General features: G+C 39.6%; 1 protein-coding gene and 1 long non-coding RNA gene across 13 annotated transcripts; one reads left to right on the forward strand and one right to left on the reverse strand.

Moving 5' to 3' along the window:
* Positions 1–7,002: 7,002 nt before the first annotated feature.
* Positions 7,003–12,139, forward strand: LOC147482545 (uncharacterized). Of its 12 annotated transcripts, none has more exons than XR_015205997.1 (6): positions 7,008–7,449; positions 7,641–7,773; positions 7,883–7,984; positions 9,271–9,350; positions 10,417–10,470; positions 10,592–12,139. It is a non-coding gene; the product is annotated as an uncharacterized LOC147482545 (long non-coding RNA). The 12 variants fall into 12 exon arrangements; XR_015205995.1 differs by having other exon boundaries at positions 7,009–7,449; positions 10,595–12,139; XR_015205998.1 differs by having other exon boundaries at positions 7,003–7,449; positions 7,878–7,984; positions 10,417–12,139.
* A 620-nt stretch (positions 12,140–12,759) lies between these two features.
* LOC147482546 (uncharacterized) lies at positions 12,760–14,163 on the reverse strand. Its single transcript, XM_086577906.1, has 3 exons — positions 13,796–14,163; positions 13,414–13,715; positions 12,760–13,149 (listed from the first exon to the last, which is right to left on the reverse strand). The coding sequence occupies exons 1-3, from the start codon at positions 14,022–14,024 to the stop codon at positions 13,141–13,143; spliced, it is 540 nt and encodes a 179-aa protein (XP_086434032.1). The 5' UTR covers positions 14,025–14,163; the 3' UTR covers positions 12,760–13,140.
* Positions 14,164–17,924: the final 3,761 nt, after the last annotated feature.

Genomic DNA, 17,924 nt, shown 5'->3' on the forward strand with positions numbered 1-17,924 from the left:
GTTGTACATCTGGGTTGAAGTCAGGGCTCCAAGCGCTAAGTCTCAAGGGAGAATCCCCAAAGATCCAGGATCCCTTAGCCCAGATTCTATTCAAATCATCGGCGTTAGAAAATCGAATGAAGAGATAACCCTTACCTATAGGTGTGATGAGCCAGTCTCCTGAAGGATTCCATTTCTCCTTTGCCATCTGCCTCACCTTGTCAATTGGTACTTTTATCAGATCAATTCTTCCAATGAGACAGAACTTGCAATACTTCAAACCGCGTTCGTAAGCGGCTTGAGGGTTTTGAATAGCTGGGTACTCCCCCATCTTCTCAGGTTGGGGAAGGTTTTGGAATTCGAATTGCGGTGGTCGAACTTGCCTTGCTGCATCTGCATATGAAAAAGGTTGTCTTTTTTCACTTGCATCAGCAACATTTTCGCATGCGGTAGTTTCTTGATTGTGTGCTCTCACTGTCTTCTCAACAACAGGTGGGAGCTCAAACTCTGATAGATCCATAGTTAAATATGAAAGTGGACTCTTGAAGATAAGAAATCGCCTTCAAATCGCCCTTTTAGACTCAAGTGACGTCACGAGAGCCCATTGTTCTCTAGATCCTCTCAGGAGGTTCTAACCAAACTATCTTTCAAGAGTTAACTTGGGATGAAAAGTTTGGCGTTTCATAGCAACTGTAACAACTTCAGCTTGATATTTTGCAAGTTCAAAAGCTTGTACAAGAGTAGCAGGTTTCCACATCTGAACACTAACTCGCAACTCATTACGTAATCCTAAAACAAAACAGCTAATCAAAAACTCTTTAGGCAATCCTCGTGTACGATTGTCTAAGCATTCAAATTGTAGTTGATAATATGTGATAGTCCCAATTTACCATAATTTAGAAAGAGCTCCCCCTGGATCGGAATCTTCTAAAGTACCAAAACGAATACACAAGGCCTTTGTAAATTGCGGCCATGTTAGCTCGCCTAATGTACGCTCTAGCGATTGATACCATGGAATAGCATAACCAGTTAAATGCGCGGAAGCTAGAGGCACAATTTGAGCATCTGGAATATGAGACACCTTTTTACACTACTCCACTCGAAAAACCCATCCAACAGGGTCCTCGCGTAGTGTACAACTGAAGTATCGTGAGCCTTTAATGGGCTTATAAGAAAAGAATATATGTTGGATCAACTTGCAACTTAATAATATAATGGACTGAGAAAAAAATAATCAAGAAACTGGATGAAACTTGTGTTGGAGTTATCCCTCACATGAGGAGAGAAAACAGAGCTGGAGAGAAACGGGCGAATTCGGCGTTAGAAATGTCAGAGCACGCCGCTTTCAGATAGAAGCGACTTCGACGCTCGAGTTCAAGATAGAATAAGGCGACCAGCTTCGAGTGGCAGAGCCAGCGCTCGGCTTCCAGTCTTTAGCGACCAGCGCTCAAAGTGATAGCGCCAGCGCCAGTCTATTTTCGTGGGCCCTTGCTACAGTACCCGCGAAATTTGGTTTTTGGAGATAAAACCAAAATCAAGGTTTTGGAAAACCTAACCTAACAAGTCAGAAGGATTGGAATCCAGACTAAAACAAAAGAGAGATAACCTTTACAGATATACAACCCTGTAAAGAGATAAGAGTGATCTAGTAAGGTGAGAGACTGAAAATGAGAGATTGTAATCTTCCTTCCCACTTTATTAAGAACTGGCTCTTGTGGAAGTAGGCATCATTGGCCGAACCACGGTAAATCTTTGTGTTGTGGTTTGCTTTTACTGCTTTACATTATTATCTGTTGTTAATAGTTGTCTAGCGAGTTGGGCATGTTAGTATAGGTTGTAGTTAATATTTAGATTTTATCCGGAGTTGAATTGAGTTCATATACAAGTTATCTGTGTAGTGGGGGAACCGATTGGTATTGGTATAATCCCCAACAAGTGGTATCAGAGCCTTGGTTAGAATAGCCTAGGGTGTTATCCAAATCTTGGTCAGAAGGTGTTTGACGAAATTCCTGAGAGAAGATTTGAGGTTAAATAACTTGTAGAGATGGACCATTCTATGAACACTCGTATGATGAGTCTGAATAGGAAGAACTACACCATCTGGAAAGCCAAGATGGAAGACTTGCTATACTGCAAGGACTTGGCACTTCCCATTGAGAATGAGGGAGTAAAACCGAGTTAATCGATGAGGCCGAGTGGAAAAAGCTTGACAGTAAAAGCGATTGGATACATTCGACGGTGGATGGATTGACGGCGTGTCTTTCACCATGTGTCCTAAGAGACTACAGCCTTCAGTCTATGGAAGAAACTCGAAGACCTTTATGAGAGGAAGTCGGGTGGAAACAAAGTGCTAGTCGTTAAGAAGTTTGCAGACACGAAGTACCAAGAAGGTTCTTCAATGTCTGAGCATCTTAATGAAGTCTGAGAATATCATCAATCGGATGCATTTGATGAAGATCAATTTGGGAGGCGAAGTTGAGGCTTTGTTTCTATTAGGCTCTCTACCCGAAAGTTGGGAGACATTAGCGTTTCTACATGGAGCGACCCAAGGATGGAATTGTTACCATGGAGATGGCTACCACGTCTTTGTTGAATGAGGAGACTAGAAGGAGTGCAAGAAGCAGCTCTTCTCACTCAGAGGTCCTTTTCACAGAGAAACGGGGGAGAGGTCGAAACAGAAAACCATCTCGTTCTAGAGGTGATGACAGAAGTAAATCTAGGGGTGAAGCTAGAACTCTAAAAGGCGAGAGGCAATGTTACTATTGTGCCACCAAAGGCCACTTCAGATATGAGAGTGCGTAAGAACGAAGAGGGATGAGAAGAATAACGTGTACATGAAGACATGGTGCGGAGGAACGGCTCTGGCGGAGATACTACCGCACTAGTCGACGACCTAGTGGGAATTGTGTCAGATTGTGGTGTGTGCTGTCTTAGTACCTCATGTCAGGATACAGAGTGGGTGATAGATACAAGAGCATCCTATCACGTCACACCGCACAGGGGATTCTTCACTACCTACAGCTGTGGTGAATATGGTGAAGTGAGGATGGGTAATAGTGGCGTCTCGAAGATTATAGGCATTGGAGATGTTCATATAGAAACCAATGTCGGCTACACCTTGACACTCAAGGATGTAAGACATGTCCCTGACATACGGTTAAGCCTAATTTCAGCTGGGAAATTAGATGACGACGGCTTTGTAAACTCGTTTGGTAACGGGGTATGGAAATTGAGCAGAGGTTCCATTGTAGCAGCCAGAGGAAAGAAAACTTGCTCTCTTTACAAAACACAGGCTAGTTTGTGTAAAGCGAGGTTTAACGCTGGCAGAAAAAAGAAGCTTCATCTGAACCGTGGCACAAGAGGCGCGGTCACATGGGCATAAAAGGGATGGAAGTTCTTGCTAAGCAAAAGGCCATGCCGGACATTAAAGGTACACATTTAAATACATGTACTCACTGTTTGGTTGGGAAAGCAACACGGGGTGTCTTTCCAAAGATTCCGTCTCACGAAAGGACACCGTCCTTGAGCTAGTGCATACGGACTTATGTGGTCCTATGAGAGTGAAGTCCCACCGAGGGAGTTTTCGTGACTTCTTGACATTCATTGATGATCGTCAAGAAAGATATGGGCCTATAGTCCGAAGACCAAGGATGAAGTACTTGGCGTGTTTGAGAAATTCCACAAAGACATGGTGGAAAAGAGACCGGGAAGTTGTTGAAGTGTATTCGCCGGATAATGGGGGGGTGAGTACATTGGGCCATTTGAAGAGTATTGCCGAGTCATGGGATTCGGTCATGAGCGCACCGTTCCCAAGACACCGCCTTGAGAATGGAATAGCGAGAGAATGAACCGTACCATTGTAGAGAGGATGAGATGCATGCTATCTCACTCTAAGCTACCTAGAAGCTACTTTGGGTAGAAGCGCGCGCGTACCCGTGCATGTGATCAACCCGCCGCCGGCAAAGCTATGAATAGTGATTATCCGAGAGAGTATGGTCAGAGATGTTGATTATGGATACTTGAGGGTATTTGGGTGCGGGGCATTTGTGCATATTCCTAAGGATGAGAGATCCAAGCTTGATGACAAAGCCAAGCGGTGCATTTTTACGGGTTATGGAGATGAAAAGTTTGGTTACAAACTCTATGATCCGATTAACAAGAAGGTAATCCGAAGTCGAGATGTTGTGTTCTTAGAAGACCAAGCCATAGCAGAGACTTTGAGGAGGGTGAGAAGCTCTGAGGCTTTCACCAATGATCTTGTTGATTAAGAACCGAAGTTCCTACCGTGGAACGCGTCACGAGGCATTGAGAATGCAGAGAACCATGAGTTTGAAGCTCATGATGAGAATCCTATTGCTCATGATGGGATAGAACCTATTGGTATAGAAGATGCAGATGAGATGCATGAACCACCACCGAGCAAAAGCGAAGTGCAACCACCGAGGCACCGGCCGGATGGGGCAAGGAGGTCCGACGAGAGGAGAATAGCTTCAACCGGTATCCACCACATACGTACGTGCTACTATCGGATGGTGGAGAACCTATGTACTATCAAGAGGCACTTGAAGGTACAAACAAAGAAAAGTGGTTGAAGGCCATGCATGACGAGATGGATTCTTTGCATAAGAATCACACTTATGAGTTAGTTGAGAAACCCACAGGGAGAAAAGTTCTCAAGAATAAGTGGATATACAAAGTCAAGCATGAGGAGAACAATCCTCACCCAAGGCACAAAGCTCGCCTTGTTGTGAAGGATTCGGTCAAAGGAAAGGGATTGACTTTGATGAGATTTTTCTCTCGTAGTGAAGATGACTTCTATCGGGTGGTATTGGGTATGGCCGCAAGTATGAACCTAGAGGTTGAAAGCGACTAGATGTTAAAGGCGACTTTTCTTCATGGAGACCTTGAAGAAGATGTCTACATGGACCGGCCGCAGGGTTTGAGGTCAAAGGCAAGGAGCACCTAGTATGCAAGCCGATAAAGAGCTTGTATGGGTTGAAGCAAGCACCGAGACAAATGGTACATAAAGTTTGACTCCTTTATGGCGAAGCAAGGATACAAGAAGTCCGCCCCATCATTGGCGTTTGTTCGAGAGATTTCCAGATGGGGATTTCATAGTGCTATTGCTGTATGTGGATGATATGTTGATAGTTGGCCCAAACATCAACAAGATATCCAAGCTGAAGAAAGACTTGAGTAAGTCCTTTGAGATGAAGGATTTGGGTCAAGCAAAGCGAGATACTTGGGATCGCGGATCACTCGTGATGAGAAAGAGTGGGAAGTTGTGGCTTTCAAGAAAGCTACATTGAGAAGGTGTTGAAGAGATTCAACATGGATCAAGCGAAGCTAGTCAGTTGTCCGCTTGGTAGCCAGTTCCGCTATGACCAAAGAGATGTGTCCTAAGGGTGAGCATGAGCAGAGTCAGATGGAAAAGATTCCTTATGCATCCGCGATGGGCGGTTGATGTATGCCATGGTGTGTACTAGACCGGATATTGCTTTTCGCCGTTGGGGTTGTAAGCAGATTTCTGTCAAATCCGGGTAAAGAGCATTGGGAAGGTGTTAAGTGGATATTGAGATATCTCAAAGGCACTTCCAAATCATGTTTGTGCTTTGGTGGAAGTAAGCCCTTACTTGAAGGCTACATCGATGCGGAGACATGGCGGTGATGTTGATTTCGATGAAGTCCACCTCCGGTTATCCGGGTTACTTTTGCGGGGAGCGGTTTCTTGGCAATCTAAGTTGCAAAAGTGTGTTGCCCTCTCCACTACGAAGAAAAGTATATTGCAGCCACCGAAAGTGTTGCAAAGAGTTGCTATGGATGAAGAGGTTCTTGCCCCGCGAACTAGGGCTAAAGCGTAAACAGTTTGTAGTTCTATGTGGCCGGTCGAGGCGCCATCCACTTGAGCAAGAATCCGAAGTTTTCATTCTAGATCCAAGCACATACACGTGCGTTATCATTGGATTAGAGAAGTACTTTCGAGGACAAGCATTTGTGTATCGAGAAGATCCATACCGACAAGAACGGGTCGGATATGATGACCAAAGTCTTACCGAAAAGGTAAGTTTGATGTTTGTTGTGCTATCACGGAATGGCAAAGACACTCCCCCGTTGATTTGGCAATTACATGGAGGTATCCCCCTCACCGTGGAGGGGAGATTGTGGAGTTATCCCCTCACATGGGAGAGAAAACAGAGCCGAGAGAAACGGGCGAATTCGGGCGTTGAAATGTCGAGGCCAGCGCTCAGATAAGCGACTTCGCGAGTTCCCGAGTTAGAATAGAATAACCATGGCGCGCCAGCCTCGAGTGAGCGCCAGCAGGCCAACTTCCAGTCTTTAAGCGCGACCAGCTTCAGAGCAGCCAGCGCTTCAGTTTTCGTGGGCCCTTGCTACAAGATTCGTGAAATTTGGTTTTGGAGATAAAACCAAAATCAAGGTTTTGGAAAACCTAACCTAACAAGTCGGAAAAGGATTGGAATCCGGACTAAAACAAAGAGAGATAACTTTTACGGATATACAACCCCTCAGAAAGAGATAAAGAGTGATCTAGTAAGGTGAGAGACCGAAAAGGAGAGATTGTAATCTTCCTTCCCACTTTATTAAGAACTGGCTCTTGTGGAAGTAGGCATCATTGGCCGAACCACGGTAAATCTTTGTGTTGTGGTTTGCTTTTACTGCTTTACATTATTATCTGTTGTTAATAGTTGTCTAGCGAGTTGGGCATGTTAGTATAGGTTGTAGTTGATATTTAGATTTTATCCGGAGTTGAATTGAGTTCATATACAAGTTATCTGTGTAGTGGGGGAACCGATTGGTATTGGTATAATCCCCAACAACTTGTGCTACAAGCTTTTGAAGGAACTGAAACGGTGAAACCAACAATGACTTGTCGAAGCAGCCTATTTTTTCACAAACTACAAACGAACAAACTCAGTCCTAACTCCTAAACCAATAAGGCAACCAAGTTTGGGTAGGATTCGGAAACACGTTCAAGGTTGCTCAGCGTCAATATATATATAAGGTTTCTGTAACCAAACTATCTTTCAAGTGTCAAACCCTAACCCTCTCATATCAGTCTCTTTTCGATCAGTTTCTTCTAAACAATGAAAGAGTCGTCTCATTATAAGAATAAGAGGCGTTTTAATACAAAGTTTAGTTCTTTCCGGTCCCAGAAACAAGATCAGCATATCATTGTTATAATAGAAGAAACTTGCCTAGGGCTCCTAAGAAAGGGAAAGGAGTCGGATTTAATGTCTCGGAGCTTGAAGCTATGTTCCCAGATGGGACAGTGGAAAGAATGGAACCTATAGACAAGAAGTTGCCACATTGGAAAGAGCGACCTAAGTCTGCAAAGCTTAGATATGCAAGGGTTATTCGGTCGTTAGCAAAGAGGTTTCCATTAGAAAACTTGCTGATCGTTTCGCATAAGATGGGGGTCAAGGAAGCTGTTGTTTCATTCATGAAAGACAAGTATGTTTACGAAGTAGGTTATTGTGGATATTCACACTTAAAAAGGCGAATCTTTTATTGTCCTAGAAAGTATCTTATTACAGGAGTCTATGAGGTGACTACCAAAAGTGGGGAGTCTGGTATTAAATTTTGCCCGCTCATTGACAAGGCCCTATATGTATGATATATGATGTGTTCTTGTTTTTGTGCAGATAAATTGTATGATATGCTATGACGTCCCAAATTCTATGGCATCCCATCCGACTGCTCTGGATTACAAAAGAATTGAAACAATTTCCTCGAGCTTGTAAAGTTGTAAATGCTAACAATTTTTCAAAGATTATTGTATGGTTCTTACTTCTTAAGAAATTTTAATACAATTCTAATGTTTAGTTTCACATAATACACTGTTTTTTCCATTCAATGTTTATACTTTATACTGTTAAAAGTGCAGAATATATCAGTGAGCCATACCAACATATAGATGCTCTTTTCTGGCGTTGTTGACTTACTTGCGAGTCATGGAGGCCTCTTGTTCATTGCTGGAAAATTTGAGGTAACAACAAAAGGTGTGAAATGGTGTTTAATACTGCCTGTTGAGTGCCTGCTAAGTAACACGTTTGTGAGGCATAACATGGTGTATTCCAATTCCTCAGTTTGTGCCACAGACTAGAAAATAATGCTCTTAACAATGGTGTTCATATAACTATATTGTAGACGGTATGCATTTGTGAATTGGGATGAAACATAGCTGTTGTTACTCAAAATTCAGCATACGTTTATTTTAGCCTGTCTCGTCATTGTGAATTGTATTAGTTTAGTGAATTAGGTTGGATAATCTAAGCCGTGTGAGTTGTAAAACCCATTCCATTAAATATGTAACCAGTAGACATAAAAAATTGTTCACCTGCAAAAAAAATTGCACAGGAAACTAGTACTTTGCCCTTCTGGCAATGAAATTGGCCTTAATACCAATGGATTATCAACCGGACTGTTGTACTTGTGTGGACACTAGGGCGTGTCTTGTCTAGAAAATCACTTTCGCATATTTTGTGTGTAATTCGCAATTAAGGTCAGAAAATGTGCCCATAGTTTTAGTTTAAATCTCTGTAACCCCCTAAATGTATGCCACAAGTCATTTTGCATCCGCTATTAAGCTTGGGAGCCAGAGTATTCTGATATGTACTATGTATACATCCATGGTCTAGTGATTACCCTCACTTGTACTAGAGGTTACTTATTTGTCCGTGTGACTTAATGCCCTTTCTCTTACTTGTTATTCTCAACCTACAGTGTGGTATTCTAAAATTATCTACGGTATAGATAATTTGCTGATGCAAAAGAGGGAGAGGGAGAAAAGGAGAGAACAAAAGTTACTCCTGTTAGGCTGAGAGTGGAATTAATTAATTAGTAAATAGGGTAGCTTTAGTCAAAAGTGAATTCTGGGCCAAGATCTTACGTTGCAAATTTATTTGTCATCCATATCGGTCAATTGTTTTGATTTTTCTAAATCTAATTGAAATCCCCATAGTATCCAACCTTGCATATTGGTGGATTCTATTGTATCCCACAGGCACCACCATACTATGGTCATGTGCTGGCCTCCGTATTCATGGATGTTGATGTTGGTCAATCTCTCAGCCTGGTGCTGTGGATCGGAGTATATTTGTACTTAGAAAGCCTGGTATATTATGAGTCTCACTTTTGTTCCTCTATGCTCTGCTCCTTTGTTTCCTTCTTCCTCTATGCTCTGCTCCTTTGTTTCCTTCCGGATGAGTTCTATACTACTTTTATGATTAATTTTCTCCTACTTAAACTCTTACTCTTTTGATCTCATTGTAGGAACTGATTTACTTGGATGAGTTTACGCTTTTACACGTGCCAATGCTCTGACACACTAGTTGGAAAGAACTATAAATCGGGTAAAACTATAAAGCAAAGAGATTGTCCTATCAAAGTGAGGTTAGATAGACGTGTAACATAGTTTATGCACTTAGTTGGTGATTCATCACTTTGTCTACATTAAAGACCATCATCCTTCTTTGTTATATTCAGAAGGTACATTTATCGGAAAAATAAATAATACATTGTACATGGATAGGACCTAGGTTCTACTCTAGTCCCTTAGATATATATCCTGCTGATGATGTTGAATTTCGAATTACAAACTGTAAGTCTGTTTGTTGTTAAGATACAAAGTTCAAGTGACATAATTCAGAGAGTTTGCAAGTTATTTACCCACTATATCTTGGGAGCCTTTTTGGTTTCTTTTCAGTATTTCAGTATTGGTGCCATTTTAAGATACTATTCTGTTGCACATTCCACAAGGGTTGACTTGGATGTTTAATGCCATTTGGTTCTTGTTTGGTGCATGCATCAACGCAATAAAATTCTAAAGTTGGCCAGGCACATTCCACAAGGCACTGGTGGAAGCTACTTTTGAAGGCACCAGTAAAGAAGTTACTAGGAACTGATGGAGGAAAAAAATGTTGGAATGCTATGATAGGCATTCATGCCATTTGGTTCTTTTTGCTTTTTGTTTTTAGAACCATGTAACTAGTAATTCTTGGTCGCAATAAAATCATATGGACCAACGGACTTTTTTAATGTATCGATTCTATTAGCAGGTTTTAATATAAATATTTTGAAGTTTTTATCAAAAAAAAAAAAAAAAAAAAAAAAAAAAAAAAAAGAATATTTTCAAGAAATCTGTGTTGGATGTGTATCCGTAGGTAACATATTGAAGTTTAAATTCCTCGAATGGTCTACTTCAACCTATTTTCGAGAACTCCATATTGGTTACATGGATACATATCGTTGTGGATGCGCCATATGGACATGTTGAAGGCAATATACCTCATTTTGGTAGTTCGTTCCTACTCCTGTCGGCTACAAATACACGTCCCCATGTCAATGTCACTTTGGAAACATATTTGCCTCCTTTTCCTCTCAAACTCATTGTTAACACTTTTTAAGTTTGTTTTTCAGCTGTGGAGGTGCGTATTATCCTGATCTTATTCTCTAATTTATACACATCGAAAGGTGTAGTTTGCAGACTTTTTGTTATTTGTATCCTAAAACTGTCACTAAAAGAGGCATATATCTTGTTTATACTTAACAACTGCTGCTGTTTATCTCATTGATGCTTGTTTTATTTTTTTAGCAGTAAGTAGAGCACTGGAGCTATTCTGATGAATGATGAATATGTTCTAGTTGCAGCATGGAAATAGATTCTGGCGTGGGCGGTGAAGATGCTTGATGTGTATGTATGTTGATTGAACTGTGGTGTTAAGGCAGTCCGTATGTCTCTATTGGCAACCCACAGCATGAATCAAGATAGTAAGACTGGCAGTTGATTGATAGTTAAAGCTATGACAGTATGACTTGATGGTCAAGTGGTCAAGTGATTAGATGGGCTGCAAACCTCTGTCTTAGTTTTGTAGTCATTTTGATTCTGTGAACTTTTCTATATATGTAAATTGTGTCAGTATGGCTCACTAGAACCTCTGGTAAAGGTGATAACGGTACATAAGTTACTTCTTAAATTGGGTTTTGTCATTTTGGCTTGATGCATCCGCTGGGTTAATGTAGGGTGTACTCGCTCTTAAAGCTGCTTCATAAATCGTAGTGGACTACTCTATCTTTGATCGGGGCAAATGTTCTGAGAAGGATCAAGCATGATGAGCTTAAGCTATTTTTCGCATCATCTCATCCAGGGTTGTGTGCAAAATTATAGAATCGGATTTATTAGTTGCACTGTTTCACTGGACAAATTGGCCATCAATGGACCCACGACGTTCTAATCCCACTGTTTTCCCTGCTAGTATCTCCCGGCCGCAGCTTGGGGTCAGATTACTTGGAGGAGTAGTAAGCATGGACACATCCTTTATCTCTGGTCTTGTTCGTAAGTGTGTTGAGAAAAGTCTTAAGATGTTGAATACGCTAGTGCAGCTAAAAGTGACACTCTTACGATCTTATGTAAAGTTGTTTGACACTCTTACGAGCTCTACATACTTGTCCACCTGCTCACTTTTGGGAAGCAGCGAGCATGTTTGACAATGGTCTTCGGTCTGCTATCCAAGACATTGTTATTTCTGATGGTCTTGGTTTTGGTGATCTTCAATAGTGTTTGTCGACCCTTCCACTCCATCTTGGTGGTCTTGGTGAAATGATGTCATCAGATTTTCTTTTGTAACCTTACAGATTTAGACCGAGGAGTTCCAAAACCACATTCTTAGGTATCGTAACACTACGCCTATGAGTGATGTTTTTGACAGTGCCACGGAATGTCTTGGCGGAAGCCTGCTATGGTAAGATTATTGTAGGACTTGGGAGGGAATTTGACTTGTCAAAATGTTAGAAAGTTGTTATTAGTTGTCTTCAGTCTGGACATGCTAATGACTTTCTCCTTGCTATTCCTATGGATGGTCTTGGGCAACGTATGTCACCGGTTGAGTATCGGGATATCCTCTGTTACTGCCGCATGATCCCTTTATATACCGATATGGGCATGCATGCCATATAGAGTTATAGACTCTGTCACCCAGAGCTACCGACGATGGGCTGCATACCACACCTTATTCTCACCAGTACTACCAGTGTACTTGGCTTTGGTCTATTTGTATCTTCTCCTTCCCTCTCACGCACTTACTAGTTTATTTATCAAACTCGGTTGAGCCAGGCAAGCCCAAACCAAAGTTTAATATGAAAACCGTTTCTGCTGCCTTATTTCCTTCCATATATCTGAATTCTGAAGTAAACAAGTTAGTTTAATTTTGTTATTTGTGATATAATGGCAACAGCAGTTTGATAATAAGAGATGTGTGTCTACGCTTGTTTTCTCTTGTTCATCACTTTGTCCAGTGGCATAATAAAATCTGGTTTTGCAGAGACGTCTAGTCGGTAACCAAAAGGGTTTTCAGGTTTTTTTTTTTCTTTCTTTCACTAAATTTGTGTTGGCTGGTTTTGTTTGCAGTCTCTCTCTCTCCCAACACTGTGTTGTTGAAAATGTCGTACTGTACTGGGGAAGAGTAAATGAAGGTCTGTTCCTTAGATCAAAAGCAAACTCTAGAGATTTTCAAAATGGGTGGTTAACCCAAAACTGAAACACTTTTGGGGGGTTTAAAAAAAAAGGTCCCTAAATCTATTCTGGCAAATGGGAAAGTGAGTTTTAATGAATATTTGACGAAACCATCATATGAACTCAGGAGTTTGCCTGGTATTGTTCGGACACAATCTATTCAGGTTTTCACTTAGCATGGAAATGACTGTAACAAGCTGATAACGCATAATATTTTATTTGTTTAACACGCAGATTCTACCAAGTTATGGTGGCACTCAAATAAATTGGACTGGGCAGGCAAACACAACAATTTTGCCCCCCAATCTAAACATCTTATGACTGGATGAAAAATACAATAAGATCCCAACCAAAAGACTCCAAATACAAATGTCTCCTTACTTGAGAATAACAAGTTAACAAGTACGTCTATTGCCCTACAAAGGTTGAAGCAAAATATGACCCTCAATATCTAATAAACAGGTATAAAAGTTTTCTGCACATCAGGCAATAAGACCCCAACCAAAAGACTCCAAATACAGATGTCTCTTTACATGAGAATAACAAGTATGTCTACAAAGCTTGAAGCAAAATATGACCCCAATAGCTAATCAACACATAAAAGTTCTCTGCACATCAGGTCCCGTTAAATTTCAGTTCACCTATAAAAAAAAAACATATACGAAATGCACTTATTAAGGGGGACAGAATTGCGTAAATCTTCAGCACAAGCGAAAGTAGACATCAAACTCGAACACAACAAAAGAAAAATCAGCAAAAGAAATGCTAAGTAGTAACTCATTTTAACAAATGTTCTGTTTCTAAAGTTCATCACAGACACACACACAGACAAAAGAAACCAAAAAACAGGACACGAATAAAGTTGGTCATCATATTCATAAAATCAATTAATTTGAATAAATTACCTGTGGACGATAAAATGCAATGAAGAAAGCCCCCTCATCATGATGTAATTCTACTATATCACCAGCTTGTGCAGCCTTCTTCTTGATGTAAGCTTTGAGTCCTTCGCCTTTAAAAAATGATTTTCTTGAATGTTCATTTCTTTGTAACTGCATCTGGAATTTCTCATCTTCCTGACCTTTTTCACAAACATCAATATCCTCCTTGTACTCCACCTCCATAACCTTTTTCAAGTACTTGACTTTGACAACAAAATAGCCTCCTGCTTCATGTTTGATCAACAGCTTTTGGGCTAGAAGAGTGCCTGTATATTTGCAATAAAGATGAAGCAATTAGAATGCGTTAGTCTAAAAATGTATTAAGTTCTAAAAGGCAAAAGCTTACTTTTTTCCTCAGGGTCAAGTTCGGTCGATTGAGTATCATTCTCAGGAAGTTCGGTCTGAGTGAAGTCAGTAAGCAAAAGAGATTGGCTTTGAAGGCCCGGTTCAGGGAGGTCCATCTTCACCTCGGAAATTGGGTTGTTCAATGCGTGTTCATAAGCCTCCATATCAACTTTTTTCTTCAACAACACAATTTTATTCAAGACATTTTTATCGTCAGAACACATCCACATTGAATGATATAAACTCAAAGAAAGTAAAACCAACTAAGTAAAGCTTGCTGCCTTGTGGGACTACCAAAACATATACACATGCACCGAGATTAGTTTTTTTTACCAACTAAGGGTGTGTTTGTTATGATGGAAACACTGTGGAAAGGAAAGAAAAATAAGAGTGGTCCACCTTTTTCATAGTTTTTAAAGCGTTTGTTTACTCATGGAAAGGAAATGAGTTTTTCCATATGGAAACAAAATCATGGAAATGGAAAAGATTTTGTGTCCTTAGTTAACTCCTGAAAATTTTGTGGAAAGAAAAGGAAAGGAAATAGATAGATAAAGACTTACTACTAATACACCCATGACCCAACAATACAATTATTCATTTCCATAGCTTTTGCAAACAAACATGATTATTCCTTTCCCCAGTTTTTACTTTCCTTTCCCCAGTTTACCAAACACATACCATTTAAAATTATTTTCTTTCCATTCCATTCCATAGTAGACCACCCATTTTATTTCCTTTCCTTTCCATGAGTTAAAATTTAACAAACACACCCTAAGTAAAGTTTCTTTGCCTTATGGGACTACCAAAACATATACACATGCACCGAGATTAGTTTTTTTTTTAAATTTCTGCAGAACCTATTATAACACCCCGTGTTTTATTCTTTCTTTTTACTAATAATAATAATAATAATAATAATAATAATGAAAATAGATAAAACAGATATAGGGATATCCAGCAGTTACGGATAAAAGCCCGTAAGTAAGTAGATAAGTTTCAACCCTTGTTTTTCGGGGAGGTTTTAAAAAAACTAGAAAATAGAGTTTTCTCACGTAGAGTTTTTGGAGGAAAAATACGAGAGTTTTGATATATAGAAAAAAAAAAACGGGGGTTTTACTGATGAAAAGGAAGATTTTTCTGGTAGCTGGTTGATAGTCGGAGCGCGCTAAAGGTGAGTAGATTAGTTTTTCTATTCTCGTCTAATTTACTGTTCACAGATTCCACTCTTGGTTTATGCTCTTTCTATCATTATTATTCGTCTTGTCGTTGTGAAAACTTGTTAAACTGTCGTTATTAAAACTGGTTAAACTCTGTTGAAACTCGGAAAGTGGAATTTAACTGTCGAAGCTTATTGGGCCCGATAATGGCGGCCGCGAGCCCAATAATCGTCCTGTTTTTGTTTTGGTTGAACTATTCTGTTGTAGTTGAACTTTGATTGTTGTGGTGTGATTGAATAATGTTTGGTTGTGATTGTAAAAGGGTGGGTATGGGAATTGATGTTTTTGGGTTCTGTCGAAGTTGGAGGGGTCGTCAATGGAGGCGCCAGCCTCTTGGAAATCGTCCATGCATACTGCTTAAGTTTTATTACATTTAATGTGTTGATTGTTGGTTGGTTATGGGTTATTAAAGATTGATTGGGTGTGTGAGTGTTGTAAAGTGAGGGAAAGGCGCTGTTGAAGCTTTAAATAGGGCTGTAATGGCGTCGAGACCTATTGGTAAAGAGTGAGGATGTTTGGGGTTTGATTAAAGTTAGGTTTTTTGGTGGAGATCAAAAGTGGAAACCGATTGGTGGTGGTTGGAGGTTACAGTGGTGCAGGTAAAGCTCGGAGCAGCCATTAATGGCCGTAGATCGCAATTTTTGCAGTATGAGGAAATCGCGAATTGTTGATATTGGTGTTTAGGGGTTTCCTCAAGGAACCCAACCGCTAGGTTCAAATTGGGTGGCAAGTGATGGCCGGTGGTGGCTGTGGTGGTGGAGGCGCTGTGAGGGAGGAAGGATATGAACAGTGCGTTTTTGTTTGTAGTTGGGCTTGGGCCGAACTCAGTTATGGGCTTTAGTTTAGATTTTCAAATTTGGATTTTTGTATTAGAATTTGGGCCTTTGACTTTGGGCTTTTGGGTTAGAGGAGTTTGGGGTTGGTTGACTGCTGTTGACCCTTGGCAGGTCGACTTTCACTTTGACCAAAATTGACTTTGACCAGAATTGACTTTTGACTATAGTTGACTTTGACCAGTTAACCCAATTTTTAACTTGGATTATGATTTGGGTTATTAAGATAGGTCTAGGGCTATTAGCATGCTTGGCTTTAGGCTAAGACCGTTATATATACGTGTGTATGTGTATTAACTACTATGTGATATTTCAGTTTTTATGATATGCAACGTTATGACACTTAGACATTAATCTAATTAATAACGCTTAAACCAAATACATGAATCAAGATACTCCTTTGTTCTCTGAAATAATATATGCAATAAAGTTCAATAATGCGTAAACAAATTTACCACCTCTTTTAAAACTCTCCACGCCTCAAGTTTTGGAATTTGGGTTTTATGACTGTTGATGTCATATGTTAGGTGAGCATTTATTGAATGTGCAATAAATGACCCGTTAGCGTTATATATGGGTATTCATTAAATGTGCCATGAATGACCAGATTCTTTGGACTGCCCTAGAGAGGAACTAAGGTATTCGCCTTGCAGGTTAGTTGTATTCGTTGATTATGCGAGTGTTTGAGTTTACTTTTGAATATAATATCTACATATGTTATATAGAAGTTCTAACTTTCTTTTGCAGGAGGGTAGGACTTAATAACATTTTGTGAAGGGACGCGGTCCTACCCTTATACAGCAGTAGATATCGGTAAGTTTTAATTCAATGAGTTAGATTTTAAAACGAGTTATTAGAATGAGTTAATATAATGGAAGTTTTGTTGGGAAGAAACTATGCCGGTTGAAATGACGGAACTACTTGTCTTCCAAGCTGAGAATGATTAAGTTATGGGAAAATATAACGTGATTGTTTGGATAATTAAAGTATGATAATGTTTATATGTGATTAGTCTACTCATACCAGCAAATTCCATTTTTGCTAACCCATGTTTGCTTTGTTTTGACAACGTGGGTGTGTTCTTGGAAACATAGGTGGAAGGCAGTGGAACCGCGACGTTTGATCTGGAACAGTCCGGGAGTTTTTTTATTAGGTCTGATCTTTTGGAAGTATGTAATAACGTAGTTTTCTTTTCATATGACATGAAAAATACGATGTTGAAGACCTGTTATTCTTAGAGTGGTTTGATGTTTTATTAGGACGGAAGATAAACTTTTTATAAAGTAATAAAGAGAATTTTGGAGATTATTTTTGTTGTTAAGATTCTTTTATGATGTGGGTTTTTGGTTTTGGCATGTGTAGTATCCACCCCGTCATAGCTTGGGTTTTTAGACAATTGAATATAGTGATGTTTGAGATATTTATATTTCAAATATTCATTTTTTTTAATTGCTTAGAAATTCGGGCTGTGACACCTATTTATTACACTGGTCTTGCCTAAGTACCTTGGGATACATGGAACAAAAAACAAATAGATCTACAGAATAAACCAAAACAAACATTACAATTGCAAAGATAAATACTGTGCATGTCATAATTTCCACCACCAAACCCTTATACCAAATTTTTTTACAGCTTCATGTAGTTGGATCGCCAATCAGGTTAGAAAAAAATCAAAAAATCAAACAGTCTAGCTGATTCATTTACCATGATCCTTAGGAATAATTTAAGACAGTAATTACTCACATATTTTGATTCTATCAATCACATTCATGGCCCAAAATATCGTCGAGATATCCGATATCTCGCCGATATATCTCGGTAAATTGGTACACCGATATCGATATTTTCGACATATATCTACCGAATATTGAACCCTTTTTTTTCCGATATATATTAGAATTTCCGATATGAAACTTTATATCGCCGATATAATCGATATTTATGATATAATCGATATATATCGATTAACTTTTTGACCATTTTTAAATATAAATCCGATATTTCCAATATATTTCCGATATTTCTGATATTATATGTCCGATATTTCCGATATTTTAAATAGTTTGGACTGATCACA

The sequence above is a fragment of the Coptis chinensis genome, chromosome 8, assembly GCF_015680905.1.
Source record: "Coptis chinensis isolate HL-2020 chromosome 8, ASM1568090v1, whole genome shotgun sequence".
NCBI lineage: Eukaryota > Viridiplantae > Streptophyta > Magnoliopsida > Ranunculales > Ranunculaceae > Coptis > Coptis chinensis.